The sequence below is a fragment of the Candida jiufengensis genome (genome assembly GCF_024610255.1).
Source record: "Candida jiufengensis strain CBS 10846 chromosome Unknown scaffold1, whole genome shotgun sequence".
In the NCBI taxonomy this organism is placed as follows: Eukaryota; Fungi; Ascomycota; class Pichiomycetes; order Serinales; family Debaryomycetaceae; genus Lodderomyces; species Lodderomyces jiufengensis.
Genome location: NW_026261562.1, coordinates 1,060,202 through 1,077,101, shown reverse-complemented (window position 1 = coordinate 1,077,101; position 16,900 = coordinate 1,060,202). Strand labels below are relative to the sequence as shown.

General features: G+C 27.3%; 8 protein-coding genes across 8 annotated transcripts; 2 read left to right on the top strand and 6 right to left on the bottom strand. All coding sequences in view use genetic code 12, as the record gives it.

The window, feature by feature from the left end:
* Window positions 1-442: 442 nt before the first annotated feature.
* Window positions 443-2,401, bottom strand: KGF54_004245 (uncharacterized protein; the record flags this gene model as incomplete). The annotated part of the gene is made up of 1 exon (XM_051764923.1): window positions 443-2,401. One exon carries the CDS (start codon window positions 2,399-2,401, stop codon window positions 443-445), a length of 1,959 nt encoding a protein of 652 aa, XP_051618287.1.
* Window positions 2,402-2,928: 527 nt separating this feature from the next.
* On the bottom strand, window positions 2,929-4,158 carry TFA1 (transcription factor TFIIE subunit; the record flags this gene model as incomplete). Its single annotated transcript, XM_051764922.1, has 1 exon — window positions 2,929-4,158. The coding sequence occupies one exon, from the start codon at window positions 4,156-4,158 to the stop codon at window positions 2,929-2,931; it is 1,230 nt and encodes a 409-aa protein (XP_051618286.1).
* Window positions 4,159-5,754: 1,596 nt separating this feature from the next.
* KGF54_004243 (ribonuclease P/MRP protein subunit) lies at window positions 5,755-8,064 on the top strand (the record flags this gene model as incomplete). The annotated part of the gene is made up of 1 exon (XM_051764921.1): window positions 5,755-8,064. One exon carries the CDS (start codon window positions 5,755-5,757, stop codon window positions 8,062-8,064), a length of 2,310 nt encoding a protein of 769 aa, XP_051618285.1.
* Window positions 8,065-8,779: 715 nt separating this feature from the next.
* KGF54_004242 (uncharacterized protein) lies at window positions 8,780-9,871 on the bottom strand (the record flags this gene model as incomplete). Its single annotated transcript, XM_051764920.1, has 1 exon — window positions 8,780-9,871. The coding sequence occupies one exon, from the start codon at window positions 9,869-9,871 to the stop codon at window positions 8,780-8,782; it is 1,092 nt and encodes a 363-aa protein (XP_051618284.1).
* A 226-nt stretch (window positions 9,872-10,097) lies between these two features.
* DPS1-1 (aspartate--tRNA ligase) lies at window positions 10,098-11,801 on the bottom strand (the record flags this gene model as incomplete). The annotated part of the gene is made up of 1 exon (XM_051764919.1): window positions 10,098-11,801. One exon carries the CDS (start codon window positions 11,799-11,801, stop codon window positions 10,098-10,100), a length of 1,704 nt encoding a protein of 567 aa, XP_051618283.1.
* A 175-nt stretch (window positions 11,802-11,976) lies between these two features.
* Window positions 11,977-12,840, bottom strand: KGF54_004240 (tRNA methyltransferase; the record flags this gene model as incomplete). The annotated part of the gene is made up of 1 exon (XM_051764918.1): window positions 11,977-12,840. The coding sequence occupies one exon, from the start codon at window positions 12,838-12,840 to the stop codon at window positions 11,977-11,979; it is 864 nt and encodes a 287-aa protein (XP_051618282.1).
* Window positions 12,841-12,998: 158 nt separating this feature from the next.
* Window positions 12,999-15,614, bottom strand: SYS3 (Sys3p; the record flags this gene model as incomplete). The annotated part of the gene is made up of 1 exon (XM_051764916.1): window positions 12,999-15,614. One exon carries the CDS (start codon window positions 15,612-15,614, stop codon window positions 12,999-13,001), a length of 2,616 nt encoding a protein of 871 aa, XP_051618281.1.
* A 332-nt stretch (window positions 15,615-15,946) lies between these two features.
* SYN8 (syntaxin) lies at window positions 15,947-16,738 on the top strand (the record flags this gene model as incomplete). The annotated part of the gene is made up of 1 exon (XM_051764915.1): window positions 15,947-16,738. The coding sequence occupies one exon, from the start codon at window positions 15,947-15,949 to the stop codon at window positions 16,736-16,738; it is 792 nt and encodes a 263-aa protein (XP_051618280.1).
* Between the last annotated feature and the right edge of the window lie 162 nt (window positions 16,739-16,900).

The following is a 16,900-nucleotide window of genomic DNA, read 5'->3' as shown; positions in this document are numbered from 1 at the left end:
TAAAAGTCTCTTTGTAATGAATTGAATGAAATAAAAAGTTTATGTGAATTAAAAGAATGATATGCTATGCCAAAGTTTAATTGATGTTGTTGGTCTATATGTACTTTGTAAACACAATTGTTTAGTTAATGTTGTATAAATTTATTAATAACAAGTTAAAAATTTTGAAGAGTGAGAGAGAAAATAAAAAAGAAGGAAATAAATTTCTTTTTATTAAATGAATATTTGGTAGCGATTTTATAAGTACTTTCAAGTTTCATATTTCGAATATCAAAATACGTTAAACTAATGAACATGTCAAAGTTAAACGAATGAGAGTAAGAATTTACATAAGCAAGTTCTTCAATAAAGGAAAAAACTTTATACATTTCGAATAAATAATTATACTTAAATTAATTACCTCTTCCCTTTTTCTTTTCCTTTTAATTTTTCATTCCCAACTTTAATAATAATCATTACCTTCATATTCACTTTCACTAATACTTAAATCATCATCATCATCATCATCATCAAAAGCAGATTCACTTTCCAAATCATAATCAGCTTCATTAAATTCTTGAAATCTATTCCTTTTTATTTCAACATCATCTTCAATTCCACTTGAACCATCTGTTACATCTTTTGAATTTGTGAAACTTCCACCATGAGCTATATGAGATGCAAGACTACCAGAACCATTATAATTTTTGGTTGTTGTGTTTTCTTCTTCTTCAGGTTCTTCATCTTCTTCTATTTCTTTTTCTTCTAATTCTATTTTCATTTCTTGAATTATATCAAAACATTCACTTAATAAAGCACATAATGCTCCTTGACCTTCAGGTACATTTCTATCTATAATAAATTTCCCATCTTTTTTTAAATTATCAATTGATGCTAATTTGAATTGGAAAGGATATAATTCTCTTAAGTTATTTACACCATCAACTCTTTTCAATTCTAAAAGACATCTTTTAACTGTTTGTAATTGATTATGTATTGGTGTTAAACTTTCACTTACTGGTTCACTACTTTCTAATAATTTATAAATTATTGAATAACATCTTCTTAATAAATATAAAATTAAGGTTTGATATTTTTTAAAAGTACCTTTGGGAGTTTGTTCAACTATCTTGAGTCTTTGTTCATCTATTGATTTTAATGTCTTTTGATAAGTATATAAATCAGTTTCTCTTAATGTCCACCTTCTTGTTAACAACAAGTTATCCAAAGTGGTTTTTAAATTTTGTAAAGTTTTGTAAATATAATCATATTGTAATTTTAAATCTGATGAATTTTCTTGTGATACTACATTAGAAGAATAATCATTACTTAATTTGAGATTCTCCAACGAAATTTCTTCATCATGTATTAGTAAATCTGCAATTAAATTATTACAATCATCAATTAATCCATTTAATATTGCTTGTATTGAATCTAATTTATTTTCATCTAATAATTCTTCACTATGAAATTTCCCATCTGATTCATCTCTTAATTTCTCTATATTTTTTAGTTGGTTCTTATATTTACTTATTTTGGAATTTAAATCATCAATTGATACTTGACTATTATTTATACTATCACCTTGTGTTACAAAATTTAAAAGATTAGCTCTAATATTAATTAATTCATGATATATTGGTTCTAAATCTGAAGGAATATTTTTAAAATTATCAACTAATTGATCATAAAGACTTTCACATTTATTTAATTTATTTCTCAAAAGAGTTTCTTCCATTTGATGATTTTTTGATAATTTATGTTCTTCATCATCATCATCATCATTATCATATTTATCTCTTGTACTTATTAAAATATCTTTAATTTCTTGTAATCTTGATCCAACAGGTTTTAAATCATCCATAGTATAAACTTTACATTCTTTTAAATGAGTTAATAATTTCATTACTGCACTTAAACTTGAATATGTTGCAGGTGCAAATTTAATTAATCCACAAGTAACAAAACATAAACTTAATAATTGAAAAATATCATCAATTATTAAATCATTACCATTTGGTAAATTTAAAGTTATACCTTTTAATTCTTCATCTTTTCTTGTTAATTTTAAATCATTTATTATATTTAAAAATAAATCATATATTGAATAAATTTGTTTTGAATTTATATATTTATTTCTATTATTTTTCAAATCTAATAATGTTTTATAAATGGAAAATAATTGTTCATATATAGATTTTTCATATGATGGTACATGTTGTTGTTGTTGTTGTTCTTTTTGTTTATTTGATGGAGTTGAAGTTGTTGAAGTTGGTTGAGTTGATATGTTTGAATTTATTGGTAATTGTAAATGAGTTGAATTTATTGATGTAGAAGTATTTAGTTGTGGTGGTGGACTATTTATTAAACCAGAAGGTGTTCCTGGTCTAGAATGTGGAGTAACTAGTCCTGAATTTGTCATTATATTATATTGAATTGACGTATTATATAATTGATTATTTTTATTGATCTATCGAAAATTAGGTGAAATAGATATATATAATTGTATAAACCCTCGTGTATTATTAAAACTAAATGAAACCTGATTTCAAATTAATTTAAAAATTGGTTGTAAAGTAGTTAACTAAATACAATTTATAAATTTAATAAATTTATTTGGACTTAAACGGTTGTGTGAATGTTTCTCTAACTGTAGTTTAAATTTATAAAATGTAATGATTTTTTTTCTCTCACTTTAATTAAATTTAATTACCGGATAAAACAGGGGGTGGATTTAATCAATTTAATTCCATGTGCATTTTATTATTAAAGATATTAATATTCAACTGATTTTATGGAAGTATAAATGATGATGAGATTTCAAGCTTACACATCAATGTTAATGTAGTTTAAGGTTGATGGGAGAAAATAATATATATCGTCTATTAATTTTATTATTTTATACAAATATTACAGAGTAAAATTAGTTAAAGTTATTAATATTTGTGATTAAAGTATGTCATCAAATTCATCATCATCATCATCGTCGTCATCATCTTCATCTTCATCTTCATCTTGTTCAGCTAATTGAGCATAATAAGCAGCTAATGCATCTTGAGCTTCTTTATCTTTTAGATCTGAGTTATTATTATTATTATTATTGTTATTATTATTATTGAATGATTGTGTATTGTTAGCTGAGTTTCCACCCAAAGAAGTTGGTTCAGGAGTTGGTAATTCAGAAGATATATCAGTTGTAATTCCATCATCTTCAATTTCTTCTGTTTTTATTTTTTCTTCTTTAATTTCTGGAGTATTACCATCTTTACTTAATGAGTCTTCTATATCATTATTATTATCTTCTTCTTCTTTAATATAATCTACAATTTGTTTGTTTCCTACAGTACTGTTTGAATGCCAAGAAGGTAATGCATTTTGTTCTAATTTTTGTCTTCTTCTTTCTTTTTCTTCTTGTTCTTTTTCATAATTTTCATCATTTGCAGTTATAGAAACATGTAAAGTAGCTTGAGATCTTGCTGCTGCTGCTTGTAATGCTTGAGCATTTGATCTTGATTTATTACTAATCTTATTAGATAATGTATATTGTGCTGATGTTGCTGATTGTGCTGGTATGGCTTGTAACAAAGCACTTTCAAAATCATTATCTTGAATTTGAGAATCATCAATAATTTTTAAAAATTTTATAATTGGATCAATTTGTAACATTAATTCTTCTAATTTTTCTTGTTTTATAACTGCTTGTTGTGATGAATCATCTTCAATTAATACACCTTGACATACATCACATATAAACTCAGTTTTATCTTCACTTAATAATGATATTGCATCTAATTGTGACACTTTTCTTCCACATCGAGGACAAACATAACCTTGAGGATTACCAAAAGTTGACATTTCTTGTTTTAACAGATTTACAATTGAATGAACTTTCCATTTGATAGAATCTATTGCTTCAGTTATATGAATATAAAAATAAGTTCTAGTAACATATTTTTGTTGACCATTATCTTCTCTTTGTATATGATTAACTAATAATCTATCATCAACTAATTTATTACATAATGATCTTAATTCTTTTCTTTTAATACCAAGTAAATGGATTAAATCATCTTCTGATAATACTGAATGTCTTAAAACTGCATCTAAAATTAATATAAATGGAGTAGTATAAAATCCTCTACTAACAAATCTAATTAAAGACCTGACTGAATCGTCCATGAATTATATTAATTAAAAGATAATTAAAGAAAATTAAAGGATTTTAATTAATATTCTTGTGAACATTCAAATTTTATTTTTTTTTTGTTTGTTTGTCTCTATTAAATTTTGATACAACGGTGCTACCAAAATATATCATAATTCTGTCTGAATTTTAGGTTGCAAATCAATCAAGTTTATATCTTGTTCACAAACTTGAAAATAATTCTGAGAGCTAGGCATTTGACTGTTATTAAACCGCATTGTTTTTGCGTAAAATTTATGTAAATTTAAATGCTTATTACAACCAAGAATTCAGTAAAATAAAAATGAATTTCATACCCAATTTGCAACCAATTTATTTACTTTTATAAATAAAATAACCTTACCATCGTCAATCCTTCTAGCGACCGAAATCAAAAATTCAAACTAATATTAGAATAATGCATACAAGTACGTAATGATCATAGTCCATTACAAAAACAGAACAACAAACAGAACAAAAACAAACATATTAACAATGGGTTCTGGTTATAAAAACCTATGAAAAATGAAGTGAAGTATATACATAACTTTTCCCCCTCTCCGATTTAGTTTAATTTCTTATATTTAGCAAGCTAGATGGACACTTAATAATATGAAGTATAAAAAGAAAAAATAACAATCGCAGTCAGGCAAAAAACTGACATCTACCAAGTAATTAAATGGTAAGATGAAATCATGCAGTTGAGTAGCACTAATAAGGTCGATGAAGGGTATTTTTAATTTTGAAGCGAGACCTTAGGCAAAAGTTGGGTACTAGCTGGCTGCTTTGAGCTAAAGATATAAAAATTTGAAAACTTTGATAAGAGAAGTATGGAGATTACACCGACGTTGAAAGTTCAAATTTAGGCGTGCTGCTTCTTAAGTACAAGTGGTCGTTTCTGAATTTTTGTTCAAGGAGTGAGCATTGAGAAATAAAACTAGCATGGTAGGTTGAGATGAAACATGAATATGATAACAGCTTCATTATTAGAGGTTGCACTGTTCGGTCCAAAAGGGGAGGAACATCAAAAAATCATCAAAAGCGACCAAAATTCGATTAAACGCCCATCTTCCATCTTCTTAAGATCTGATCAAGAATAATTAGTAAATTTGATTTCCTTCTTTCACTTCATTCGTATTAATTGTGAAGGTATCTTAGCTCCGTCAAGCAGAAAGGGGAATTATTCCAATTACTGCGTGACTCATTAAACCACAAAATTTTTTGACTTGAAATTGCTCTTATGGCCAAGTTGGTAAGGCACCTCACTAGTATACAGTTTAAATCTTCAGTGTAATGAGGAGATCGTAGGTTCGAATCCTGCTGAGAGCAATGTGAGTAATTGAATAATTTTTTTTTAATTTTTTCGTATCATTCTATATATTTTTCTATTCTTGTAGTTGAAGAGGATAGATGACAATCACTCACGTTGGAGCCCAGAGAGAACAACCTTCTTAACCTTTATGATCTAAATTTTGCATGTGCTTGCGAATCTCTTTTTGTAAGATTGTTCTTAGCATTTTTTATTTTCGTGTTTCACAAATTTAAAAATTAATATTTACAACAAAACATCTTTGAATCATCATTCAATTTTGATGAACAACTATAACAATAAAGGAGGCAATAATGATAAGAAAAATCTTAATAAGAAGAAAACAAAATTATACAATAGCAGAACTATAAAAATTCAAAATAATGATTCATCATACTCCAAGAAAGAAAATAAATTAAACGTACCTGATTTTTTATCATCTCGAAAATATGAAATAAATTCATTGGAACTATCACAACTAAAAAGTAAACAAGCTTTGAACTCCAGATGTTTTCAAAATCTACCAAGAGTAATGAGAAGAAGAGCTGCGTCTCATAATGTCTCAAGAATTCCTAAAAGATTGAGGGCAAAAGCTATTAGAGAAATGCAAGGTGCTTCATTACCTGCAAAACATGTACCAAAGGGGAGAAAATTATATAAGTTGATGCAAAAGCAAAGAATACTAAAAGCAGCATCAAAACTAAAAAATGATGGACACAATCTAGATGACATTTTAAAAAATGGTAATGTTCGTAAACACATTAAAGAAATTGGAAAAGAATTGAAAAAATTGGATAATGAACCAAACCCCAAATTAAATAATTCAGTTGGGTCAATTGAACTTTCAGTTGAAAATGAACTAGCTAGTCCACCTTCACTTAGTGTTAAATATGGTAAAAGACAACAAAAATTTGCTTGGATTCCGACACACATATGGCATGCAAAAAGGTTTCAAATGAGTAAAAAATACGGGTTTCAAATTCCTTATACACCAACACAAAAATGTTTTAAATTTATGAGTAGACAAAATAAACATAAAGCTGTTTGTTTTGATACTTCATATAGTCCAATTATTATAATAAGTCCAAAAGAAAAGGATGATAAACTAGTTAAAGGCGGATTACTTCAATTATATGACCTAATAATAGATTCACTGGATAAATCAGTACTCGATGGGAAAAATTCATATTTTGGAATGATTAGATTATCCAATTCAGTCAGAGACAATAAAGCTTTAACTTATTTTGATTCAACTAATTGTATACTCTTAATACAATTTCAATCTTTGAGTAATTTTGAAAATCAATTTAATGATTTCAAGGAAAATTTTGGGGAAGATTATAATGTGACTGATTGTAGGTATGCATTAGGAAGTATGGAAGTTTCTGGTCCTTTGGGGTTACGATGTTTAAGTAAAGTTTTACATTTAAGAGACGAATCAGAAGAATTTAAACAAACTTGGGCAACAATAACATCAAATAAAGATAGTTCGTTAGTGCCAATAGGTACAACGTTTTCATTCAATATATATGATCCAAGACTATGGAACAGACCAGTTGATTATCCAATAAAACCAACTCAGGATATTTACGATACAATAATATACTTAAATTCATCTCACAAAGTAGATTATGAAGTTACAAAAAAGCTATTTTCTAAACAAGGTAGATTAGATTCATATAAAAACCAATTATCAATCAAAGAATTAGGTAAGATACATAATCAAAAAACTACACTAGATAAAGTAAATCATAGTAATATTCCAATTTTATTAACTAAAATAGATTCCACAAAATGGAAATTAATATGTCCTTGGTTTTGGGTTTTACCAATTTGGATTCAATTAGTCAAAATCCCAGATATAAGACCAGGTGGTTTAAAACAAATTTATCAGTTTAATTTTGAAAATAATCAACCATCATTTCCAGTAGATTATCCTTCAACAACTGAAGGTTATAATTATAATAATCTAGTTGGTGAAAAAGCAGCAGAATTAGACTCCAAAAAATCCAAAAGCCAAATAACACTACAACAATCAGAATCTAATTATTCATTAATTTTCAATGCATATAAATGTGATTGGTTTACTTTAAGAAATATGTTATATTTATCTAAATTAATGCATAATTATAGAACAACTATAAGAGGTAGAGAAATTTATATACCAAATGATGAAGATGACATAATATACAAAGTCAAATTATTAGAAAAAGAACAAAAATTAATTTCAACACCATCAGTAAATCAAGCACAATATAGTAAAAATTTTCTGGATAATCATAAATTAAATCCAACAACAATGCAAAATATTGTGAATCAACAATTACCATTACTTACGATACAATTAAAAATCTTGGAAGCAGGGGTTATTGAAAATAATGCAAGAATTTATTCAGTTCCAGATTATGGAGATTCTTTTACTGTTGGATTTGTGACTACCGGTGGTATGAATTTAAATGAAGGTAAATGTACTGGTATTGGACATATATTTCCTGAAGATATGCAATTAGATACTCCAAGAGGAAAAGTTTGGGTAAGAAACCCTGGCAAATCTAAATTATATCCTTGTTCATACGAATTTATAAATACCTAAAATTTAATACTATCTTTTCGTAATTTCTCAAAAGAAATGATAAACTCTAGGATTGTCTATAATTCCATATCAAACAAATCTGAAACATGAACATAAATTAAATCTAAATAGTCGTGTGCTCAACTAATAAAATTTCTCGAAGTATAAAAAGAATTAAAATTCTCATAATTTTTTCTAAACTTTTTTCCCCTTCTTTTTTTCTTTTCTTCATACTTACCTAGAGATATTATAAGAGATCAAGTAGTCTTATAATCATTTATTAGATTCATTTACATTGCACATTATTTTTAAAAATAGAAGGGTTTCAAGAATTAGTCTTTTGACTATGACTTGCCCTTAATATTTTAGAAATAAGAACGTTATGAATTGAGGAATGCCAACTTTCATTAATGGTTCATTTGTTTTTTGTTGTGATTTATGAATGATTCAATTGATCATGATTCACTTGGGTTGTGTGAGATTTGGATTGTTCTTGTTGTGACAGGCTGATGGATCAGAGAGTGTGGATCTTTTAATTTTTGATTTCATTTTTATTATTATTTTTATTATAAAATTTAATATATTTTATCATTTTCATTCAAATTTGGGGTTAACTTCATTTGATTGGATTATGGTTTGGTATATAAATAAATAGATAAATTCAATATAGGTTTTTATGGAGAAGAAGAAATTTAAATACAATTGTAGGATATCAGTGACTCTTTTACAACTATATTCATATATTATTACTATATTTATAACTACTCCACATCTTCATTAATGATTCTTTGAATAAATTAACATTATAATCAATAATAGTTAATGATTTTTCACTATCTGAAATAGTAGTATTTGCTATGTTGTCATTTGAATCTTGTGAATGATCAATATATTCATTATCAAAAGTTTCATTCCGTATCAAAGCAACTAAAGCTAATCCTCTAATCATTTGTTTTAAATACAATGTTGAACCATTTGATAAATGACTTATTGATTTTAATTCTTTTGTTTCATCGTTATTATCTTCAACTACTCTTCCATTTTTTTTGTTTGGGTTTTTTTTCTCATTTTCAATATATAAATCATCTAAATCAATTGTTATATCAATGAATTCTGCACATACTTCATAAGTTTGTATATCAACTGGTGATGAATCTGTTGCAACATATATTTTAGAATTTACATCAAACAAGAAAACTTTATCTATATTTGAATGTTGAACTAAATTATCCAACATATGTTCTAATGAAGGTAAATCAGGTATCAATCTTTGAACTATCCTTGAAAATGCTTCATATATTGAATGATCAAATATGGAAGTTAAATAAAAACTAACCAGTACACCTTCTAAACCTAAATCTAGTAATTCATCACCAGTTCTTTGCATTATATCTTGTTGAGCATCCATTCTATAATCTTCACTTAATCCATCAACTTTATGAATTAATACTTCAATATTTATCTTTGGGTTGACTCTATAAGCAAAATCAATTATCATAGATAAATTAGTTAATGCATTAAGATATTCATCTTGAGAATCAATAACATAAACTAATGCTCCTACTGATGAAAATAATCTTTCTGAATCATAATTAGGCTCGAAATAATTAAGCTGCCCAGGTAGTTCCATTACTGATAAATCTATTAACGAAGAAAATTGTTCATTTGTAGGTTTTGTTGTACTTTCTAAATATAATGTATCTAATGGTTGCATATTATGAAATACAACTTTACATATTGATGATTTTCCTCCTCTTCTTAATCCCATTAATAAGATTTGTGCATTTGAATCTTTACTTTTTGGATTCGGTATAATTGCTGCTTCCATTTTTTACGTTGTGGTTGTAGGTATGAATTTAGTTTGGTTGTGATGTGATGATTATGTAAACAGTTGTTGCAGTCTTGGCCAAATTTGGTCGGCTATTTTAAAAAAACCGTCTAACAAAATTTTGGTAGCATTTTACCAGTAAAAAGTTAAGTATATCAATGATAGATCAACATGTTAAACACTATTTACAAAGTAAGATATTTCATTAAAACTATATTCACTAAACTTATGGTCTTAACCTTCTTGGATCTCTTGGGAATAAAGAAGCACGACGAATATTTTTTAAATCTAAAAAGAACATAACAACTCTTTCTAATCCAATACCACCACCAGCATGAGGAGGACAACCATAAATAAAAGCATCAACATAATCGTTTAAACCAGGAACGTTAGGATCAACTTCATGTGTTCTCATTCTTTCTTTTAATAATTCTGGATCATGAATACGTTGAGCACCAGACAAAATTTCTTCACCTCTCATAAAGAAGTCATATGAGTTAGAATATTTTGGATTTTCAGCATCTGGCATTGTATAAAATGGTCTTACTGATAATGGGAATTTATCCAAAATATAAAAATCAGTATCATATTTTTCACGAACTAATGAACCTAATAATTTTTCATTTTCTGTAGATAAATCTTCAAAATCATCAACTTCTTTACCTGCTTGTCTTAACATTTCAATACCTTCTTTAAAATGTAATTTGACCATCTTACCATCTTTTGGAATTTTAAATTCTTCAACCGGGAATTGTCTTCTTACAGTTTCGATTTCTTTTCCATATCTATTTTTCAATTCTGTAAAAATAAATACAAATAATTCTTCTAATACTTCTAATACTTCATCATAATGTTCTTCAAATGCCATTTCTAAATCCAACCCAGTAAATTCAGTCATATGACGATGAGTATTTGAATTTTCAGCTCTGAAAACTGGAGCAATTTCAAATACTTTCTCAAAATCTCCTGCAATTAATTGTTGCTTATATAATTGTGGTGATTGAGCTAAAAAGGCAGAACCTTTAAAATAATTAATTTCAAAAACATTTGATCCACCTTCTGATGCAGCACCAATAATTTTTGGAGTATGTATTTCAACGAATCCCTTCTTGTTTAAAAATTCTCTAAATAATTGACAAACTCCTGATTGAATTTTAAAAATGGCTTGATTTGTTGGAGTTCTTAAATCAATGACTCTTGAATCTAATCTTGTATCTAAATTAACAACTGGTAAACCTAATTCCTCAGCTTCTTGTTCAGTTCTTGAAGCATCTTCAATTAATAATGGTAATTGTTCAGGAGTTTCTTGTATTGTGAATATTTTTGTAATATGAATTTCAGCATCTTGAACAGTTGCTGATTTGACTAATTCTTCAACTTTTGATACTTTTCCTTCAACTAATACAATACTTTCCAAACTAATACTACCTGCCCATTTTACCATTTGTTTTGATATGGCGTTTGAATCAGTTTCCTTATTGGTTTTCAAAAGTGCTTGTATTAAATTGGTTTGTTGTCTTAATGTTAAAAAAACCATTGTTGCACCTTGTTGTCTAGTCTTGTGAATTCTTGCTCTAAATACAACAGTTTCTCCATCATTTGCAGCTGATAAATCTGAAATTTGAATTCTTTTGGTGTTAGTTTTAGTTGACGAATTAATTAATGGTAATTTCCCATAATTTGATTTTGCTGGATCATTTGCTGCTTCTTGTTCTTTTGCTTGTTTTTCTTTAGCTAACTGAGCTTCTCTTTCTGCTTTTTTAGCTTGTTTTTCTTTTTCTTTTTGTAATTTTTTTAAAGCTTTTTTAGATAATGGTTGTCCATCTTCTCCTAATACAACTTCTTCTTGTGATGCTGAAGTTTGTTCAACTGGACTTTCAGTTGGTTTCTCATTAATTGATAACTCTCCTAATTTTTCAGAAGCTGACATCTTGAATTATTGTGTGTAGAAGTTGACTGTTTGGAGTATTAATTGAAAAATTTGAAAATTTAAGAGAGAAAAAATTAATATTCTTTGTAAAATGACATCAATTGTTTTTTTGAAACACATCTATATTCTATGAGTCAAAGCTGTACCAATTATATTACAATTTATACTACATTAATTACACTAATGATTGTATGTTACCATCATCATTCCTTATAGCTTCTTCTAACTTAGTTCGTCTCATTTTTTCTTTTCGTTCCAAACCTTCTTTAATCATTCTAGCTCTTCTTTCTTCTTTACTTTCCCAACCTTCTTTTATATTTACGCTTTCTATTCTCTCTATAAATTCATCGTTACCATCATTATCTTCCTTTATAAATTTATCGATAGCTTCGTGTAGCTGATTCAATTTTTTTAAATTTTCTTTAAATCTATCAAATGAAACTTTAGTGATGTACTTCAAATACTCCTTACTAACAAAGCAATTGTACGATTCTTCCCCATCTTCGTTATATTGTGATTCATCCATGAATCCAATGGGTATGTCTAATTTTATCGATATTCTAATCGCAACATTATAATTACTACCAATTCCACTTTCTCTAAATCCACAATTCATTGCTATTTGATATAGCTTGTTAGCCGTGCTTATATCTTTGCATTTTACGTGCAAGATCAATGCTTCAAACTTATATAGTATACTTCTTAAATTTTCGCTTGTGGGAAATTTAGTTATATCATATTTGAAATTAATGTTTTGGTACCAGTTATCCAAGTTTGAAGTATCATGCGTGACAAAGATCCATTTCCCTTCGTTTCCTTTTGAAATAATTTTGTTATTCTGAACACCTTCCAAATAAACTGAAACTCTTCCTGAACATGATGATGTAGTTACCATCTTTGGATGAGTATTTATTAAATTTATTATTGGAATACAATGTTCATCTATTGTTCCCTTTGGTGATGCGTCTAGATTGTCATCACTGTTTTGAGATATTTCTTTTAGTATATTTTGTTTCTTTTGTAGAAATGGATCTTGCATATTGTATGGGTTGATCACTGACGATTGTAAATAAAGTTAGGTGCATAAAAATTCTTGCGTTTTTTTGGATGCGATATTGGACCAAATGTTTCATATATTAGTTGCAAAAAAATATGATAGAGTTGACAATCTACAATTTTATCTACTTCCTCGTTCGTTTATTTCAAGGCTAATAAAAACTTATTTTCATCATCTTTACTAAATTGAAATATTGTTTTTAAAACAGGTAGCAATTGGTCTCTTTGTTCTCTATGTTCAAAATAACCAAGTAAAACATTTTTCAAATATGCAACATTAGCATTTTCTTGTTTTTGCATTTCATTTTCTCTAAAATCCAAATCTCCATCTATCACACTTCCATTGATTGATGATTTTCTACTACTTTGACTCAGCTCATGCTGATTATCCTTCATTATTCTATATTGTTGAGTTAATAATTTATAGTTTTTTGATAATCTCTCAAACTTTAAAATGTTATCTTCATTTAGTTTCTTCAAATTACCATTCAATTTTTCGTATTCCTTTATTTTGTTGGTAGAAGAAGTTAATGCAGCTCTCAAGGTATTAATTTGAGATTGTAGGTCTGAGTTTATTTGATCTTCCCCGTTATGGGTTACCAAAGTACTAGTGATTGTTGATGTTGATTTTTCTATCTCTTCTAGCTTTTTCTCAATTTTTTTCAAATTTGATTCAGACTCTTCTAACTGTTTTTTCATTTCATCAACATCCTTTTGTTTTCTCTTGATTAATTGATTCGTTGATCTTTCAAATTCCATTTTTTCGTCTTGTATCCTATTGAGCTCCAACTTATGATTAGATTCCTTTTGTTTCATTACTTCTTCTGCATCAATTAACAATCTTCTTAAACTACTAGATTCTCTGTTTTTCTCTTGTAATAAAGTTCTTGATTCAGATATATCATCTTCTAAACTCTCAATTCTCAAGTTGTATTCCTTTGATTTCATTGATAGTTCATCATATTGTTTCTTGTATGTTAATATATCATTATTTGCACTTGATTTTTCACTTATTATAGAGTCTAATCTATTCTTAGTTTTTTCTAATTCATTTTTTATCAGTTGTTTCTCTTGTTGCAATTTATTTATTTGTGATCCTAAATTTTTCTCATTTTCAATAAACAATTCTTGCTTTGTCAATAATTCATTCTTTGATTTTAGGTAATCCATTGAATTTGATTGTAAGTCATTATTTGATGCAGTTAATTTATCAATTTTTTGTTGAAGTGATTTGTTTTCTTCTGTTAGCTCATCTAATTTTAATTTGATAAGCTTTATTTGTTCATCTTTATGCTTAATTGATGATTGTAGCGATGAGATTTCTAATTTAAACGACGTGTCATTACTTTTAAATTTTGATAATTCAGATATTCTATCTTCCAATTTTGTTCTTTCGGTTTTATGATCAGTTAATTCCATTTCAGTGGTGGTAGCTTTTGTCTCTAGATCTTTGATTTGAGTTTTCAAAGTTTGGATTTCCTTCCTTAAATTGCTCTCTGATTGTTTACTTGATAAATTATTCTTATGATTTTCATCCTCTAATGATGAGACTTTATTATTTAATTCTTTTATTTCTTTCACTTTGCTATTGTGTTTGTCTTTCCAAGTGTTTAAATCGTTCTTCAAATTGGCTAGTTGTGTAGTTGTGCTATGTTCTTCAGTTTCTTTTTCATGGGATCCATTTGAACCGTTTGAAACGTCATTATCTGTTTCAGCTCTCAAACCTTTAATTTCATCTCTCGCTGATACCAAATCATTTCCAATATCTTTCAACAGATCTCTTAAGTCTTCAATCTCATCATTTTTCTCCGATATGAGTTTATTGGTATCCTTTAATTTTTGTGATAATTCATCATATTCTTTCTCTCTAACTGCGAGTTCCTTCTTCATATTCGAAACTTGTGAAACATCTCCATTACTCTTTACAGTTTCATTATCGTTCGTGGTTATAGACTCATCCTTCTGACTTTTGCTCTCCTCGATCTCCCTCCTCAATTTATCTAGATTTTCATCCTTTTCTTTAAGTTGTGATTCAAATTTACTTTTATTTTCATCTACCTCTTTCCCACTTATCAATATCTGACTTTGTAATCCCTCATTCTCTTTTTTCAAATCTTCAATCTTTTTAAATAAACTATCTTCTCCATCTTCTTCATATTTTGCAATTTTAAAAGTTAATACTGAGTTTTCTTTTGTTAATTTTCTAATTTCATTATTTTGTAATTTATTCTTATCATTTAAACCATTTAGGTATTCTATTAATATTTTTGCATCAGATATTGACGATATTGGAGTATTTTCTTTTAGTACATTTTCAAATATTTTGATTAATTCAGTTTTACGTTTTTCAATTTTGTAAGCCTCTAATAAAATAGGATATTTCTCTTCATATTTTGCAAATTTCTTTAATTTTGATTTAATAATCGGCGGTAGATTATCTATATTCTCTGAGTTTTGTTGATTTGGGGGTGGTGTCGAGTTGGTAGAATTTATTGATGAAACTTTTGAAATATTAGAACTAGATTGATTTATTGGTGTTGGGGCCGGTGTTGTAATTCTTGAAGGAATTTCTGAATCTTCATTAGTTGGTTGGATTAATTGATTAGAATCTGGAGTATCAGTCATTAAAATTTTGGAGTTTTTTTGTAATTGTACCAAAGGATCCGGTTTTTGTTGTTGTAATTGTTGATCTGATGAATTTAAATCATTTAAACTTTTTGCAACATCCTCTGAAAAGTTCCTTATTTTGGAGAACATGAAATTGTTTTAGTTGTGTTTTCAGTTCAACTGTAAATCAATTGACTGCTTGTATATTCTTTTCGTACAGACTGACTTAAGGATAAGTTAACTGAGCTATACCCCAATATTATAATATAATTAACACTTGGTAAACTATTTGGTCGTAAAATCGAATCAAAGAAAAATGATAAAGTGGTCGGTTGTCTTCAAATAAATAATTGTGACACTCCACAAAATTATGACAAAAAAGTTGGCGTTATCTATTTAATCATAAATCAACTAGTAATACGGAGGCTCAAGAATCTTGAACTCAGCATTACTTAATTATTATCCAATATCACCAAACCAAAATGTCATCAATAAAGTTGAAAGAAGCTAAATCTTTATTATATAAAATAAAACTAAATATAGAAGAAATAAATGAATTAATAGAAGAAAGAACCAACCTAAAAAATCTAAATTTAGAACCATCAACTAATGATAACTTCGATTTAATAACCATTTTTACCAAAACTACGGAATACTTTAAACTATTAAATGAAGATCTAATAAACAATAAAAGAAACGACGACCTCACTAATCAATTCGAAGAATTATTCACCCAATATAATGAAATTTATGATAATCTACAGTCAGATTCAACAATTGATGTATCAGAATATAAATATGAAAAACCAATATTCAATAATATAAACGGAAACAGTATAACTAAAACAGTACGATTTAAAGATTTACCAGATGAACAAGAGTTACAAGAATCACAAACAGGTATATCTCAATTCAAACCATATAAAGATGACGAAGAAGAACTACCACAGGAAGAACCATATAAAGATTTAACAAATCATCAAGTGTTTGCACAGCATCAACAAACAATGATGAGACAAGATCAAGATTTAGATGTTTTACATCAACTGATTTCAAAACAAAATTTAATGAGCCATGATATTAATCATGAGTTAGATGATCATGTTATAATATTGAATGATTTGGAACAGGGAGTTGATGGATCAAGTTTCAGATTGGCTAGAGCTACTTCTAGAATTAATGAATTTAGACGATTAGCTAGAGAAAATGGAAGTTTGGTGACAATTATAATTTTGACTATTATATTGATACTTTTGTTGATCGTTTTAAACTGATCATAGATGTAATAAGCTTATCGAAGTTAGGCTGAACTAAATTAGAAAGTGCATTTACTTACTATAGATTATAATATACAAAGTTTCTTTACATCAATTTTTCTTTTTGTTTCATTAATATTCACAAAATACTTTTGATTTTGTAACTATATAAAATTAAAT